An 18,375-nucleotide genomic window follows, 5' to 3' on the forward strand; every position below is an offset into this window, starting at 1 on the left:
CATTCACTTGGGGAGACAGCTCCCAAAATCATCTCTGAAGCCTGCTTTAGTATTTCATCCTAGTTAATTGACATATTCATTCATTAACTCCATATGACCCAGAAGTTACCTCTGCTCTGTGATGTTTCACATCACTGCTTCAGCACATCCATCACATCACATCCTGCTTTGCTCTAGCAAACTGCACAACCTCCTGCACATCCTGAACAGCTTTATCTAATCAAGGCATATTCTGCTTTAAATTTCTGCTGATAACAAGAAAAAGGAGGCCGAAGAGTACCCTTGCTTTGGCTGCAGCTGTAGCCAAGGAAGTTGTGGAGCACAATCACCAGCCTTGACTGCACACTGATGATTACATAAACCCACAGTTTTAGTGCACACAAGGAAAGAACAGAGTTGTTTTTTTTCAGTTGTGAGTTTCACGTTGCCCTATCCTGACCTTGTTAGACACTGTGCTCTCACAGGCTGTGCAGATCTGGTTATCCTAAAGGATGCTCAAGTGTTGTGGCCCTGTTTGATCCTCTTGGTGGGACACCAAGCTATTTCTGTAGTGCTGCTTGGCTCCATGCCCCCAGCCCCATCAGTGTGCCATGGAGCTCCCCAGGGATCCTGGGGTAGGAAGGGAGAGCTTGAGCATTTCCTCAGTCAGCTGGCACACACTGCCTGCAGAACACTGCTCTTGTGTGGTGGATAGCAGCTCCCAGGAGCAAGGCAAAGTCTGTGCTGACTGAGGAGCTGACACTTTCTCCCAGCAACTGTGGCTGCACACAAGGCTGTTTTCCATCTGTGTGCCTTGCTCTTCTCTGGGACATCCTGCACACTGCTGGATTGCTTCTGCTGTGGCGAAAAGAGAAGCAGAAATTAGATTAGAAGGGACCCACAAGGACTGAGTGCAGCTCCTGGCCCTGCACAGGACACCCCAAGAGTCACACCCTGTGCCTGAGCTGCTACACAGGCTGAGTGAGTGGTAACAGAGCAGGAAATTCTGTGGATCATTAACACAAGGAGAAGTGAGCCTTTCTCTGCTGTTAGATAGCAAGGAGCTAACTAGAGAGAGAGAGAGAGTTACAGCATTTGTTTATTGTGGTGTGTCAGGATTTTCAGAGAGAATGCAAGACTAGAAGGAAAAAAACAAAGATATGGAGGAATGAGCTTTTAGGTTGAGCAGTTCATTAAAGGCAGCAAAAGCTCTCAGAAAGAAAACACACCAGGAAAAGGCATTAAAACAAGTATTTTAGTACCAGTGATGTGAATTTAGATTTAAAAAATGCAGTCTGAACTTTGAAGGTGAAAAGTTCTGAACACAGTGGTATTTTGAATAAGCAAAGAAAACAATACTGCATGTTTATTTTTTTGCTTCTGTCAGTGAAGAACGTGAAATAGAAACATTTGTTCAGCACACCTGAAGTGGTGTATCTGTGTCAGTATGGACTGAAGAAACCTCCTGGACCTTTTATCAATCACCATAGTGTCCAGTGACTTAGAGACAGGAGGGTTTGCTAACAAAATCTGTAATTTAATAAACTTCTCAAGTAGGTATGGCTAAAAATCTGAACGAAGGGTGATCACAAGAAACTTCCTGAAGCTTTGCTACTAACCCAGCTATTATTTGGAGATTATGATCTACAAGTACACTACCAGGCATGTTAATCATGGACATTTGTCAGACTGTACAAGAACTCTAGGTGAAAGTAATTGCTATAGAGCTACTCATTAGTATTTGATAAGTTATGAGTATATAAAACTGGCAGAAAAAACTTTTCTAAGTGATTTCAGATAAGGGAAGCTATTGAACAAAGTTGTTTAGGTAGTGTAGCAAGGTCTTAGTTAAGAGGATTTCTTAGGGAATGCAGGGTGCAATCCAAAATATAGATTCAAAGTTTTGTAGGAGTTCTGATGCTTCACACACTTTGTGTTCTCTTTTGGTAACTTAGCCTAATACAGGAAGAATTCCAGCTTGTGCATCAGATCAGGCATTCAGAAAGAATAAATACTGTTTTTAATGGTCATATCTAAATCTTGCAGCAAATTCTGATGATCCTAATTTTATATGCCACTGGCTGTTGTTACTGAGAGCTCTGTAGGTGTTAGACCTGTTTTGGTGATTGTGGGATGGTATTGGAGTAGGTTTTCAGGTTTACTTCAGAGAATCACAGAATCACAAAATCAATTAGATTGGAAAAGACCTTCAAAACCATTGAGTCCGACCTATACTGATCACCAATTTGTCAACCAGACCGTGGCACTGAGTGCCACACCCAGGCTTTCCTTAAACACCCACAAGGACAGTGACTCCACCAGCTCCCTGGGCAGCCCATTCTAATCTAATCTAGGGTCTAATCACCCCTTCTGTGAAGAAATTCCTACCAATGCCCAACCTAAACCTCCCCTGGTGCACCCTGAGGCCTTGTCCTCTCACCCTGTGGCAGGTGAGCCAGGAGCAGAGCCCGACCTGCACAAATCTGCACCCTCCTGTCAGGGAGCTGTAGGGCCTGAGCCTCCTTTTCTCCAGGATGAACAATCCCAACTACCTCAGCTGCTCCTCATGGGACTTGTGCTTCAGACCCTTTCCCAGCTCTGTTTCCCTTTGGACTTTCTCCAACATCCCAATGTCCTTTCACCCCGTGAAATTATCACATCCCTCTCTCAATATGGGTGGATTGGGCTGTTAACCAAACACTTTGGTACCAAACTGCTCAGCCTGTGCTTTCCACCTGTATGAAAAACGCCAGTCACTTGGTTTTTTTTTTTTAATTTTAAAAGTTTAATAGTAATAAAATGGTTATAAAAATATGAATACGATTAGAGTAATAATAATTTGGACAATTTGAATTAGGACAATACAAGACAATAAAGACAAAGAGTTATGGATGGTCCAGGTACCTTTTTCTGGGCAGCATGAGCCCAAAAAAGGACACACGTTAACAAAGGATTAACCCTTAAAAACAACAGCCTGTTGCATATTCCTACACTTCATACATGATGCATAAATTCCATTCAAACACAGGATTCTGTCTTGTAATCGTCAGCTTCTTCCTCTGAACCCTACCAGTGCCTTCGAGGCAGGAAGAAGTTTGTTTCTTCTGATAAGAGAGCAATAAATTCTTTTCCTCTGAAAGATTCAGGTGTCCTGTGGCTGCTATCTCAGTACAAGTCCTCTCTTAAAAAAAGTATCCTACATAGCATAGTTTCTATTTTAACATTTTGTTATAACCTAAAACTATATTTAACACGCTACTTAAGAGAATTAATACAACATTACTTTCTAACACAACACATATAATATTCATTTAGTATTTGCTGTCGGGACACTAGCTTGTCAGAGTGACCCCAAGAAAAGTCAGAAAGTCTCTTTTCCCAGCCCGGCGCTTGAAGGAGGAGTCAGAGCTCTTAATTTCTTGGTCTCAAGGTTGTTTATTTTATCTTATCTATAAAAAATTTTCTCCTGCCCTGCCAAGGTCTGTCCAGCAGGACAGTTCCAGGCACTCTGCCTGTCCCCGGGGTGGTGTTATGTCTTTATACTAAAAACTACGTATACAATGGTTACAATTACTTTCCAGCACCTATCACCTATGTTGGACAGTGAGCTTCTACTCTAAACCAATCTAAGTGCCAGTATCACCCAGAAGATGGAGGCCAAGAAGAAGGAGAAAGGCTGGACATGCCCAGATTCCTCTGTCTTGTCCCCCTGAAATCCCCATTCTAAAAAACCCCAAAATCTACTTTTCCACCTTGTGATAAATTCACTATCGTTCTACTTAATTTGTCATGGCTTGCAGATCTTCATCTAAGGCTCGTAACTTGCTCCACGGGTCACAATCAAAACCAGAGGGGCATCTTGGGCTCTGTGTCAGGGTCTCTGAGACCTATGGCAGGGGTCTTGGCTGCTCAGCACAGCCAGAGGGATGTCCTGGGTCTTGACATTTGCGAAAAGCCAAGCATAAAATACTCATTTTTCACAACCTGGTACCGCTGTACCAACACCACAGACACACCACAGCCCCTCACGCTGAGCGAGTGAGGGCCGGGCGGCTTCCCGCGCCCGGCGGGGCCGAGCCGTGCCCGAGGGGCCGTGCCCGCCCCCCGCGCCGCGCGGAGCACTCCGGGAGCGCGGTCGGTCCTTCGCCGCCGCGGCTGCCCGGCCTCAGCCTGATCCCGCCGCGGCGGCCCCCGCTCCGCGCCCGTCCCGCCGCTGCGGCTGCCCTCGCCTGGGGAAGGGCGCGGGGGGCGCTCCGTGAGGGCGGTACCGCCGTGTCCCCCCCGGGCGGGGAGGGAGGGACGGCCCGTCCGCAGCGCGCGTCACGTGACGGCGGCGACAGCGACGGTGACAGCGCTGGGACCGCGGCCGGGCCGCCACCGCCATGGGCAGTGAGTGCGGACGGAGCCGGGAGGGAGCGGGCCGGGACCCGGGGCGGGCAACAGCGGCCCCGGGCAGCGCGGGGAGGACGTGGCCGGTGATGCGGCCCCGTGCTCCGGGTGCCGCCGCAGGCAGGGCCGGCGGTGCCGAGCAGCCGCTCCCCGCACAGGGTCGGTGCTGCCGGGCACGGCGTGAGGCCGGGCGCTGCTTCGTGCTGGGGTGACGTGTTCCACTCTAGCCCTACTATATATATATATATCTCTATATATGCACTAGATACACGTATGGAGCATATATACCCTATGTACATATAAATATGTGTGTATAAGTGTCTAAAGGGCGGGTGTCAAAGGATGGATCAGGCTCTGCTCAGTGATGCCACCCAGTAAGACAAGAGGCAAAGGGCACAAACTGATGCCCAGGAAGCTCCACCTGAACATGAGGAGGAATTTCTGTCCTGAGCAGTGACCGAGCACTGGAGCAGGTTGCCCAGAGAGGCTGTGGAGTCTCTCTCACTGGAGATATTCCAGAAGGGTCTGGGCACATCCCTGTGCCCTGGGATGGCCCTGCCTGAGCAGGGAGGCTGGAGCAGCTGAGCCCTGTGCTCCCTTCCAGCCTGACCCATTCCATGATGCTCTGATGGAGCTGTGCCACCCTCTGTGGGCTGAGTGCACGTTCCAACCAGCTGTGTGAGGGCTTGGGATACATAGAGGAGACGTGTCACATCAGAGTGTCCATGTAAGCATGGCCCTACAGCCAAAATGTTACTTACAGTGTAATAAATGCCTTCTGCAGTGTAATAAATGCATCCTCTTTGAAAAGGATCCAATGGTGGTTTTTTGTCTGCCCCAGTGTGTTGGGGCTGGAAATAATGTTCAAGTTTTGAAGGCAAATTCCCTACCAAGCACATACGCTTTGATTTTTTCTGCCCCTAAATTGACTACATTTTTTGCCCAGTAAAAGAGCTCAAACTGTTGAGCTTTTCTGTGTTTCTAAAGGGGAAACTGTGAAGAGAGATGGATTAAAACTAAATAAAATCCCCTAAAGTTCCAATCAGAATAAGTGTTGCACTCATTAAATTAAAATTTGTAAACATTTTTTAGTGATTAACTATTTTTTCAGCTAAATACTTGAATAAACCCAACATTCTAATCTCTGCATGGATACCTTTTGATGTCAGTCTCTTTCTGTGTTTAACTAGCACAGAGTGATACTAGGTCATTTATTTTTAGATGGAATACAATTCAGTTCACTTCTGGTGATACATACAGCACCAATTCTCTAAAATTATTCCAGCTGTGGAAAAAAGAATGGGCCAAATCTGGTTAGAACAAGAATTCTATTTCACATTTTTGCCCTGTTTTCAGCTGTTTTAAGAAGAGGGTATTAGTTTTCAGACAGTTTTGGAAGCTAAATAAAGTTCTGTGAAGTTAATAAGTGTTCATTAATATATTTTTCTGTCTTCTTTTGTGTGTGTGTTTGTTTTCCTGGAACAGTAAAATTTTTAGAAGTCATTAAGCCATTCTGTGCAGTGTTACCTGAAATCCAGAAACCGGAAAGAAAAGTGAGTGCCACATTATGTTCTTACTTTTATAGTTCACAGGGGAGGGAATATTGTGATATTCTAGTCCAGGCTCCAATATAAATACAGACAGAAGGCCCTAAAGTAGAACAAATTCTTTGGAACAGTGGGGGACACATATTAAGGTAAAACATTACTGTGATGATGAATTCTGAGCACCCTTCTGGTAAGTTGTTCCCTATGGTAATGATGCTAACTCATTAAAAAAAAAAAAATCTCAATTCTAGACTGAGTTTATTTAGTTTCAGCTCCATGTGATCTATTTTAACATATTAGGACACAATCTTCAAGCTTTGTTTTCCTGTTGGCTTTGAGCTGGCTTCTTGTATATTACTTGGAAAAGGATTGTTCTGTAGATCAGGAAGCACAAATTTAATTCTCCCCTTCCAAAAAGTATTTCCTACAGCCATAGCTGTGATTGACCTTGCTGAGGTGGGAGAGTGATCTGTGGTACAGTTCAGGTAATTGCCCTGTTCACCTTCTGGATGTGACATTTCTCTTTGATCTGAAGTCAGTGAACTCAGTTCATTTACAGCTGATCTCTCTCATTGTCTAGCTCTTGAAACTCCTCCCATTTGAAACTGCTCCTCCTCCATTCTTGGCACATTTTCTAGATTAAAAATAGGTAATTTTTATAGATCAGAAAGAGACCTGCCCTGTCCAAAAAACCCTCCAACCAAACACCATTTTTGCTTTCAAAACTCAAGCAAGCACATATTGCCCACGTGACAATCTTAATTAAAATAACCAATTGACTTGTCATGGCTATTGTCATGACTTCCATGAAAATTCCTTAAGAGCTAAATGTTGGGTTTTATATTCTTAAAAGGGAAAGTTTAACTGGGAACATGGCACCATCTCAGAGAATCCTCTTTGGTTAATGAGAGGTTCCCCAAGGTTAGACCTGGATGTAGAGGTGTTTGTGCCAGTCACCATAGCTGAGCCTGCTCAGTTGAATGAAGAAAATACAGTAAAAAATTATGATTATGGCCCTCTGGAATAGATTGTTTCAAAAGACTGGGATTTACCCCCTGGCTCTTGCTCCATCTAGTTGCTTTCCAGCACTGTTCAGCTTTGGGACAGGTTTCTAAACAAATTATTTAGGCCAGACAAAGTTGTTTTCAGAGCAGGAGTGTCCAGAGCCAGGCTTGGATGTACCAGATCTCGTTGGCAGGTGCCCATCTTTGTTTCTGCTGTGGAGAGCCATGGTGCAATCTTCTGGTGCTGATTTATGGCACATCTGTGATTAGTTGGTCACAGCCATCTCAGTTTTGTTTTCTGAGATGAGTGAGAAGAGAAAGCTGACACAAACCTCCAGGTACTGATGTTTCTGTAAAGCTCAGTGGCTGATGGTATTTGCCAGAGAGGGTGAGGGGTTTGATGTGTCCTTGTTGCCCATCATCAGATGAAGGATGCCCAGAGAGGTGCCAAGATTCCTGTCCTGTCTATTTGGGTCACTTTGTCTTTACTGCTATTTTGGTCACTGTCTAGACAATGGCTGCCAGTTGCCAGCTTTGTACAAATTTAAAGTGAAAATGTAATTGGGAACATCTTTCCTAGGCTGAGGAGCCCTTTGACCATTTTCTGTCATCTTCCTTGATTCTGTGTAGTTTATCAACAGATTTAGGTCATTCCATGTAACTCTATTCTCTGTAATTTATTGGTTTCTAGCAAGCTGTCACAGGCAGACATGACCAGTAATGGTTTCAGTGGATTGGTTTAAGGCCAGGACAAGAAATTCAGATATATAGAAAAATAAATTAATTTTCATTAAGCACATATTGATTGTTGAATGAAGATGATGTTTTGATTCAGTTGGGCTCTCACTGAATCATTTTGCTGTTCTTGTTGATGAGGAAAGTGGTTTCTTCTGTCTCTAGGGAGTGTTGCTTTCGTGTTTTGGCCAACTTGGTTAGCAAAAGTGGTTGCTGCTTTTGTAGTCAGTAGAATGGGCTCCTATTTCCCTCATGCACAGATTTGTTAAGTAGAACACACTGTTCAGAGCACCAAGATGATAATGCTCGAGCCCCTTCATTTTCACGTGATTTAAGAAAAATGTCAGAGGAAGAAAATGTCCAATTGAATCAGATCAGATGGTGAAATTTACTGTCCCTGTGCTTGTTAGCATTTGTGGCTGGAATATTTTGGTATCACACTGTATTTTGCCATTCCTGACATATGGGTTTGGATGACTCCTTTTGCTTTTTTGTCATCTTGACTCATAGAGTCAAGATGTTTTCCTTGTGAATAACTGTGATTTGGGTGATGCAGAATTCCTCTAATGCTCACATTCACCACAGTTAGAGAGAACCAGAGCAGTTCTAGACCTTCACTGATGCCTCTGAAGCCAAGTTTAGCTGTAAGGCTGTAGAGATCATTTGGCTGAGCATTTTTGGTTCTAGAAGTCTGTGCTTAAAGTCTGAATTGTGGAGTTCAGACCTGGTAAAATGGGTCAGCACTGCATAGTCTAACACAAGGTATTGTTTAGATTTATTTGCTGCTATCACTATTTTTCTTTTTATAACTCTGTGCTGTAAGTATTTTTAGCATCTGTCCTCTTTTAAGAGTGAGGCAGTAGCAGGAAATAAATTAAATTACCTGAATTATTTTGCTTCTAAGTGCATGGTTTCACTCATAAAGATGTAGACTGCATTCTGGGTTTTCTTTGCTTGAGGACCTGTTCTGCTGCTGCACTGGTTTGTAGTTTCTCATTTGTGTGTGTTCTGTACCTATTAAACCAGGCACTAATCCTTTCTCTTGTGACTTCACAGGCAGATTCAGTGGTTGGAGGCAGAGAGCCCCAACCATTTCTGCTGGATCTCTCTTAGGTGTTGTTCATGTCATGTTTTGTAGCTGCTCACACTTGTCTGCAGTGAGCACATTTAACCCTCAGGTTTGCAGTCCTGGAGGAGAGGTGGGAACCTGAACATAACCCTGCACCCCAGCCCTCTCTGCTCTCAAGAGCATTTCTGTCTGTCTCATGCTTTGAGTAATCCTCTGACTCAAACCTAAATCTTGTGATTCTTCTCTTCTTGCACCTGGCACTAATTACAGGCACCTCAAATGTTGTGAGTCTGAGATTCTCCTCAATGAATTAATCACTAGTGATCATTGGCCTGGCATTCTTTTTAAAGTAACGTATAACCTACATCAATAAAAAAAATTGGAGGAAAACAAGGAATATTTAAAAATCATTTTGTGGTGTGTGTCCATGAACATAATGATGAATTTAAAGCTTTTTCTAACACCCTTTGAAGAACTTAATTCTAAATATTTTGAATTACTGTCAAAAACTCATGGTTCTTCTGGTTTCAATCACATGTCTTCCCAACAGTTCAATCCCTCTAAAACCTTCATAGTGCTTTAGTTTAAGAATTTCCAGCCTTACAAAACTTCTGTTGGAGCCTAGAGCACTCAGTACTGAAGATAAGTTTTTTGCCTTAATCTTTCATGTTTGCTCTGGTAAGTCCATGATTTCAGCCATGCTGTTGCTCTTCTGTAAATGTATTAGAATACTGTAGATAAAATATATTCTAGTGACTGAATGTCTGCCAGTCCCACATAAGTTACCTTTGTCCCTCTCTCTAAAATCTGAAATCATATTAAAAATACATTCCAATGAGGAGTGATGCTTTCTGGTTTGATATCTTTTCCATTGAATTCTGAGTGATAACAGCATTTAGTATTGTTGTGAGAGTGCAGTGGAAGTTCTGCCTACATGAACATGTTTGTGTCTCCACTCTGTCCTGTAGATCCAGTTCAGAGAGAAGGTACTATGGACAGCCATCACCCTCTTCATTTTCTTAGTGTGCTGCCAGGTAGGTATTGATATCATCTGTGGTCAGAAAATGTGTGTGCTGTTCATAAAAATACCCTGAAAGCACGAGATGTTCTTGTTTCATGTTGACCTACCAGTTTCAGCTTTTGTTTTCGTGTTAAAGTGTTTAAAGTTCAGTTCAAAAAACCTGGTTCTCTGAAATAGTCTGTAGTGTTGATCATAGATGTTTTTAGAAACTAAAGCTTTATATTTAGTCAGAAATACATGATTTTTTTTCTTGTTACAAAGGTCCTATCAAGTGATGGTAGTGGCTGCAGGGTAAACAGCCAAGGTAATTATTTATTGAGCAGCATAAACAAGCCAAGCAATTCAATGCATTGTTTACCCTCTGTTCATAGCTACATTTAAATTTTAGCATTCACAAGGGTGAAAACTAAATCAAAGTGACTTTTTTAGCAAATTTCCCTTCAACAAGCTGATGGATTGTAAAGATTGCAGGAAAATGTTTTTGTGAAGGGTTTGAAGTTGACATGTAGAACTTGTTTTTTGTGAATATCTTGGTAAAGTTGAGCTAAAGCCCTTTCAAAGTGCCTGTCTTTGTAAACATTTATGTGATTTTATTAGTTGTAGCCATTCCTAAAACCTGTGCTTGGCTTGTAAAGAGTGGAGGCTTTTTTTTTCTTTTAAAATGTTTTTTTTTAAAACCTGAACACTGAAGAAAATGAGAATCCATGCATTACTTGTTATACATTTTTAGGGACTTACAGATCTATGTCTTGGAAGAATCAAAACAAACTGTACATTTCAGAATCAGGTTTTTAGCTTATGTTTATTAATGCAGCCATTCCAGACTGCAGAGCAGCAGTTTAATAGTTTTTGTTTTCAGCTCTGAAGGACTGTTTAAAGGCTGAAACACAGCTCTTGTACCTATCTGTTTTTTGGAAGGAGGAAGTGGGAATAATACTAGAGCTAGAACATGCAGGTTTTTGGGTTTACTGGCAGCTGGATGTATGCATAATTAGAATTTTCATCTGTGTGAGAGATCATAGTAGTTGAATAAGGAAAACAGATGGTTCAGACTAGAGTTTTCAGAAATTGATCCCTAAGATTGCCTGGATTGTTATTCTACTGTTTTGGTGATTAGAAAGAGTTTTAAAGAGGTCAAAATCCCGACATACAGAATATTTTAAGTTTTGTGTGAACATGTTTAGTATTGATAGTTCCATGTGGGATATTTCAAAACATATTTGAACTTCTTCTTTTTAAGGGTTTCTGCTGTTTCCTGTGGAAGGGTCTTAGTTTAGTCCTCTGAGTTGTGCCCCAGTTGGAGGACTAAAATAAATGGTGTCAATACTTCTGGTTTAATTAAAAAAAATTAAAAATTAAACAATGTAACAGTTGAATGATTACATGTTAAGATTTTGTATGAATGCCTGCTAATTGTGTGTATCTGTTTAATGCTGTTGTGCACTTTGGCAGATCCCTTTGTTTGGAATCATGTCATCAGATTCTGCAGACCCCTTCTATTGGATGAGAGTCATTCTTGCATCAAACAGAGGTTGGTGCTCACTCCTTTCTCTGTTTTCTCTTGGGATAAACAGCCCAGGAGGAAAACACTTGGCTGGTAAATTCCACAGCACCCAGATGTCAGGTTGGAACACTTTGTCAAGTTCTTAACACAGATGGAATCAGAATTGGTATTTGAGCAGTGCTTCATGTTGGGAATGGGATTTCTTTGAGATGCAGATGAGATTAATATTGATTCACAAATTTTGGGATGATTCCAGTCAGGATTTTAGAGCTGTCTCTCTCTAGCTAATATATGAGACAGGGAATCTTCTGACTTTCCAGTTAGGAACTGCACTAATGTGCAGTGGGAGGGTGTTGATTAGGAAATGCCTCACCTGTGCAAGTCAGTTACACTTCATAATAGTTTGGCAATGTTATGGGTGAGTAGTTTTCAGTGTGGGAAAGCTGAAGGCAGAGATGATTAGGCATAAACTTTAGCAAAATTAAACTAACACATCTAGGAAGAGTAAAGTGGAACACAACCAAATGTATAAGATTCAAACTAATGCTAGAAGTCTGAAACTTAAGATGGGTAACCAGTCATGCCTGACTCTAAATGAGGACACTGATCTCATCTGTAGCTTGGAAAATTGGCTGGAAGAAAGAAAATCACTGGAACCCCCTAATGTGAAGGTACTGCTTACTTAGGAATAGCAAATTTTGTTACCAGTGAGGATAGTAAGGTAAAGAAGTTCTCTACTTCAGGTTCTCCTGCAGAATTTGCAGAATTTGATGTGTCCCTAGCAGTGTATGATACTAAATATGCTGTCCACTACCCAAACAGAATGGTAACAATGGCCAAGAAAAAGGCTAGAGAGATTGAAAGCAATAAAAAACAGGAGTGGGAAAGTTAGTTTTCACTTCAGTCAACTGACTAGAAGTCATTGGAGGATGTGAGGTGAATCCTAAAGATTTTGACATCCTAATTTTCTGGCTGCTGGAGGAGTAGAGATTTCCATGACAGGTGATGTAATATTTTACATGGAAACTCCAGGATACAAGTATGAAAGAACCAAATGATAATAATTAATTTAATGCTTTCCCTCTTTGAATTGGATACATTTGGGAGTTGATACCTCAGTGGCTCAGTGTCAGTGAGTTGGCAGAGTTAATAGCAGCTTAATGATGCTTTTTCTTTTGTTGAGAACTAATCCTAAACTCTCAACTGGAGCCAGTGATTCAAAGGGCAGTGTTCTTAGAAAATGTGGATCTGCAGCATATTTTTGAGGTCTGCAAAATTAAACTGCTGGAAAATGTGACATAGAAGCACTGACAGAGCAAACAACCAGGGACAAGATGCTGTCCAGGGAAAGGTTCCTTGAGGATGTGCCAACAAAGCTGAGCTTCAGCGTGCATTGGCCTTCAGTGTTAGCATAATTCCACAAAAATATTTGTAATTAAAAGCTACGTGGCTTTTCCATGCTGCCTTCAAAATTACAGGTTCTAACACAGCAGCCTTTGTGAGGCCATAACTGTGTTTGCTTTGTCATACTTGTAGAGGAATATACATATTGGAAACATTATTAGAAATACTTTTTAGAGGTCAGGAACCTTTGAAGAGACTGAATGCTTTAGGAGAGGTGCTGGAATGGCAGTTGTTTTCATTTGTCTTCTTTTCTAGGTACTTTGATGGAACTGGGTATCTCACCCATTGTGACATCAGGTTTGATCATGCAGCTGCTGGCAGGAGCAAAGATCATTGAAGTTGGTGATACTCCAAAAGACAGAGCCTTGTTCAATGGAGCTCAGAAATGTAAGCACTGTTCCAGTTGAAATTACTGAGTGTATTTTTAGTCTTGGGACAGCAGCCTGCCTAAATGATAATAGATATGAGATTTCTTTGGTAGGTGACTTCAGATTGTTTTAAAGGATTTGCTTTCTCTCTGTTTTAGTATTTGGGATGATTATTACCATTGGGCAAGCCATTGTGTATGTTATGACTGGAATGTATGGAGATCCTGCTGAAATGGGTGCTGGAATTTGTCTTCTTATTATAATTCAGGTTTGTAAAGAGCTATTTTGTGTGTAACTGAGACTGGTTAGAGACAGTATAGCTGGAAGGAAAAATCTTTCTGTGTCTGGGTGACTTCAGTTTATTTATTTTTAATGCTGCAAAGCATCATTATTTGTGTCTGTTAGAGATATGAGAAAATAATATATGAGAAATTCTAAATATTCCATTAAGGAGGAGAATGCTGGGATAGTTAATATCAAAAGTGTTTCAGGTAGGAGTGGTGCTTAATTGAAAATACAGGAATTGGTGGCTATAAAAAATACAGGAATTCCAGTAGCTGCTCTTCAGTGCTGTGGAGGAATTCTCACTAAATGGCAGAGCTGCAGCTTTGAGACATTCTCCTGTAGAACAGAACAGTAAATGCCCAAACTTTAACTATTTTTTTAGAAAAAAAGTTATTACTGAGTAATCTGTTTGCTGATTCTGCCTTGACAAAAGGCACAGAGGTCATTGCCAGGTGAGATGTGCAGGCATTGCTACATGAGGGGTCAGAAACAGTGCATGAATGACATTTAGATGAAAGACTTAATAATCAGTTTCCAAGATTATGAAAATACTGAAGCAGGGAATTAATACACAACTCTTGACTTGATTTATTCTTGTTTCTGCTCAGTTTTGTTTCTTTTCTCACAGCTGTTTGTGGCTGGTTTGATTGTGTTGCTGCTAGATGAGTTGCTACAGAAGGGTTATGGATTGGGGTCTGGTATTTCCCTGTTTATTGCTACCAACATCTGTGAAACCATTGTCTGGAAAGCTTTCAGTCCCACTACCATCAACACTGGCAGAGGTATGTGTGCTCTTTCATGAAACAGTCATGTTTCAGTGGGTGTATACTACACATAAACCATCAGATTTTTATTGGATGACATTATAAAAAAGTTCTAATTTGTGGTGATGGGCTTCTGAAGTCAGTTGTCCAATTAACATTGAAGATGAAAATGTCTAATTTACATGGAGATTAATACAAGTTTGCCTTTGCTGATTCGAAGTGCAGCAGTTGAGATGGGACTTCAGGCCCCTTGAAGGAAAATTTTTGGGTTTCCACACCGAAGTCATGTTGTTTTAGCATCACTTAGTCCATGGAAATAGAGAAGAGAGGAAGTGCTGTACACTCAGAGGAGTTGTTTGTGATCTAGCTGATGTTTGTGGCTGTAGGATGCTTTTGTAGTTGGTGCCTCTGAATTACTTTAAGCTGGTTTGATCCTTCAGAGGCTGCAGTCTCTTCATTCCACTGTCAATATCTGATTGTTCTGAGACCCCTGAAATAGCACCTTAGGATACAGCATCAGGAAATTAACTCATTTACTGCATTCATTTGAAATCCTGAGCCATGTTTTTAGTAGTTCTGTTTTTGTAGTTCTAAAAGCTGTTTTTCGCCTTGTTTATTATTTCTTCCTTCTGAACATCCTCCTACTCCCAGAAAAGAAGGGAGGAGAGTATTCTTTCAAGTGTGTGACTTTGATGATTTTGTTTCATTTTGTTTTGTTTTTCTAACCAAGAATAATGGTTTTTTAGATCATTCTACATTCCATAACCTAAAAGAGTCCTATGTTGTGACATATTTGTTATGACAGGATCCGTGTCCTATTGTATCACATTTTTTGTGTGTCATACTTAAAATTTCAACAAGAAAGGTACTTAATTGTTTTAATTAAGTACATAAAGGTACTTCAATGTTTTTAATTTGGAGATTAACCTTTCTTTCCTTTCTTGCCTCATGCAGGAACAGAGTTTGAGGGTGCTGTGATTGCATTGTTCCATCTCCTGGCCACACGAACTGACAAGGTCCGGGCTCTGCGGGAGGCGTTTTACCGACAGAACCTGCCCAACCTCATGAACCTGATTGCTACAGTGTTTGTGTTTGCTGTAGTCATCTATTTCCAGGTAAAACTCCCCACAGCTGCTCTGCACAGGGGGAGCTGCACCCTGGACACTGCAGTCTTTGGGAAAAGATGGGAGGGTTTAAGCCAGAGTAACTGAAGTACCTCAGCTTTGAGTGATGAACTCTCTCTATTCCAGTGTTGTTATTTCAGTAACAATTACCTCTGTAACAGTAAAGCTGTAAAATTCTACAGCCAGCCCTAGTTGCACTCAGTGTGTAATTTCACATTCCATTGAATGCCATACACACTATGAGAATATTTTTAATAAAATGGATTCTGGTACTGCAGTGGTTGCATCTCACCAATAATATTTTTAATATTCATCATTGACTGAAAAGAATACTTTTAAACAGAGCTGGAGAATTTTGCTTCTTTGGGGTGTGTAGTTTATTGGTTTTTGCCTAATTTTCTGGAAACATTTAATTAGTGTTTCTTTTAAATCTAAGTATCTACTAAAATGGACACTAAAGGAGGATCCATGTGGAGATAATGGGGACGAGGGCGGCTAAAATGTAATTTTAAAGATTTTTTAAAAATAGTTGAGTTTGAGTTTTGGGAGGGCAAAAAAACAACCAAAAAAAAACCCCAAAAAAAGGTTTTCAAGTTCATGTGGCTTTTCTTGGGTCTACTCAGAAAAGGTCCTGCCCCAGAAAACTACACAAGAGCCTGGGCTTACACACAAGAGCCTGGGCTTACACACAAGAGCCTGCTGGTAGCTGGCTAGTTCAGTTGGAAGCCATGACAGGCTTTATCAACCCCTAAACTATAAAATGTATTTTACAGGAGTACCAGTTAGCAGATGAGAAACCATGTTTATGTGACAAGAATGTAACACAACCAAGCAGTAACACTTTTAAATCCTTAAAATCTGTAATCCAGACTGTGGCAGAAAGCCTTTGGGCTTTACCATCTCAGGCCTTGTTGTCCTTGTTTATCTAGCAAGAGCTGCCTGGTCAGGAATAGCTTTGGGGCATTTGGGAGTTCCTTGTGTCTCAGAGGTGAACCCTGGTGTGTTTGTGTTCTTTGCACAGGGGTTCAGAGTGGATTTGCCCATCAAGTCTGCACGGTACCGTGGGCAGTACAGCAGCTACCCCATCAAGCTGTTCTACACCTCCAACATTCCCATCATCCTGCAGTCTGCCCTGGTGTCAAACCTCTATGTCATTTCCCAGATGTTGTCTGTTCGTTTCAGTGGCAACTTCTTGGTGAACTTACTGGGACAGTGGGCAGTGAGTATTTGATCACATTTTAGAATTATTGCATTTTTACTTTGATGTGACTCCTTGGTATTTAACCAGCTGGAATACTTACTTTGTAACATTTGTGTATAAAGGCTGTTTCAAACATCAAAGGGAAATTCCTGTATTAATGCAGCATACAAATGTGGAAAATCTGTGAAAAATAATTTCTTGCCTTTTTCTTCCCCTCTCAGGATGTCAGTGGAGGTGGCCCTGCTCGCTCTTACCCTGTTGGTGGCCTGTGCTACTACTTGTCTCCTCCAGAATCCATGGGTGCAATATTTGAGGATCCTGTCCATGTAATAGTTTATATAATATTTATGTTGGGATCCTGTGCATTCTTCTCCAAGACTTGGATCGAGGTGTCTGGCTCATCAGCAAAAGATGTAGGTGTTCTACCTTAATGCTTTTCAAACAGTGCTTTTGATTTAGAACTGACCCCAGCTACTGACTGATCAGTTTATCCCAGAAAACATCAAGTGACTGTGAAACACTGCAGCAGTTTCATAAATAATGTTTTCTGCAGGTTGCCAAGCAACTCAAAGAACAGCAAATGGTGATGAGAGGCCACAGGGATACATCCATGGTTCATGAGCTTAACAGGTAAGGAAGTGCTGAGTTCCAGCTGGGTGGTGAGGAGTGCTGGGGAAGTGTCAGCTAGAGCAGGGATTGTTGGAAAAATCTGATACCTGTTTCCACTGCAGAAGGGAAGATTCTTCCCATTCAGCTGTTGCCTTTCTTAGTTATGCAAAAGAAGTTACAGCAGCAGATTAGAGATTAACCTGTACTGTCTTTTTTTTTTTTTTTTAAGTGACATAATGAGGGATTTTGAGATGTTTATAAACATCTCTTCCATGTTTGTCAAAGAAAGGTACCTTGATTATCACTTTCTTCTTCCCTGTTTTTTCCTTTCTTACAGATACATCCCTACAGCAGCTGCATTTGGTGGTTTGTGCATCGGTGCCCTCTCAGTACTGGCTGACTTTCTAGGAGCCATTGGCTCTGGCACTGGCATTCTGCTTGCAGTCACTATTATTTATCAGTATTTTGAAATATTTGTAAAAGAACAGGCTGAAGTTGGAGGAGTAGGTGCATTATTTTTCTAGATGTCCAAATATTTCATGGTTTGTGTGAAAGGGAAGGTATTTTGACAACATGCATCATTTAGTCCAATAATGCTCTTTTCTTTTTACTTGTTTTCAAGTGCTACGTGTCCCATTACTGTAATGGGCATTGAGCAATGCCTGTGTGCAGCATTAGTACCAGCTGCCTTAAGAATAAAGTTTACATTATCTTGTTTAAGTATTATCTAGTGTTGCCTGTAATGCTGGAAACAATTCATCTACCTTGCTGTTCAGACACTACAGTGAGATTGTGAAATGTATCAGTTTGAGAGCCGGTAAAAGTCTTTGCACAGAGCAGTAAAGTGTTAAATTAATTCCCCTGTCCCTAATAGAAAAAAAACAAACCCCTGAGTTCAGATTGCCACGTGCCAGTATTCCTGACAAAATTTCTTTGTATCTGTATTTTACATTAATTTTTTATACTTTTTTAAACTGCATTTCCCCACTACTGAACTCAGCACTCCTTATTCCTTTGCTGTGCCTCCACCCAGGCACCTTGCTCTGAGCTCTGAGGGTGGCGAGCAAACATTTCCTGGCTGATACTGATCTCACCTGTGAGCTGGCTCTGCCTGGGGGATCTGCTGTGCCCAGGGCTCTGCCCAGCCCTGCCAGCAGTTCTGTTCAACCATGTACTTGTGAAAACTGTGCCACTGAAACTTCATGTCCACTACTTTGCTTTTGTGAGTCTAAAGAACGAGGCCTGGTTCCTGCAGCAGTTCAGAGGAGGGGAAAGGGGGAACGGGGAGTTCCTGCTGAAAATTTGTCGCACTTTACAGCGGCGATGTAACAAATGTAAGCGTTAGACAATAAACTTATTTAATTAAACTCTC

General features: G+C 41.5%; 1 protein-coding gene across 1 annotated transcript; it reads left to right on the forward strand.

Annotated features, from left to right (window-relative positions):
* Positions 1 to 4,217: 4,217 nt before the first annotated feature.
* On the forward strand, positions 4,218 to 18,375 carry SEC61A2 (SEC61 translocon subunit alpha 2). Its single transcript, XM_058023208.1, has 12 exons — positions 4,218 to 4,368; positions 5,854 to 5,921; positions 9,692 to 9,757; positions 11,197 to 11,275; positions 12,908 to 13,039; positions 13,179 to 13,288; positions 13,934 to 14,087; positions 15,024 to 15,184; positions 16,215 to 16,412; positions 16,616 to 16,807; positions 16,948 to 17,024; positions 17,341 to 18,375. The coding sequence occupies exons 1-12, from the start codon at positions 4,362 to 4,364 to the stop codon at positions 17,525 to 17,527; spliced, it is 1,431 nt and encodes a 476-aa protein (XP_057879191.1). The 5' UTR covers positions 4,218 to 4,361; the 3' UTR covers positions 17,528 to 18,375.

This window comes from Melospiza georgiana, chromosome 4, assembly GCF_028018845.1.
Source record: "Melospiza georgiana isolate bMelGeo1 chromosome 4, bMelGeo1.pri, whole genome shotgun sequence".
NCBI classification, from domain to species: domain Eukaryota; kingdom Metazoa; phylum Chordata; class Aves; order Passeriformes; family Passerellidae; genus Melospiza; species Melospiza georgiana.

Excerpts from the sequence above, each read along its gene's own strand:
- SEC61A2 (XM_058023208.1), top strand. Across the intron at positions 14,088-15,023 it reads TACCATCAACACTGGCAGAG|GAACAGAGTTTGAGGGTGCT; the intron begins GTATGTGTGCTC and ends TGCCTCATGCAG. Across the intron at positions 16,413-16,615 it reads ACTTACTGGGACAGTGGGCA|GATGTCAGTGGAGGTGGCCC; the intron begins GTGAGTATTTGA and ends TTCCCCTCTCAG.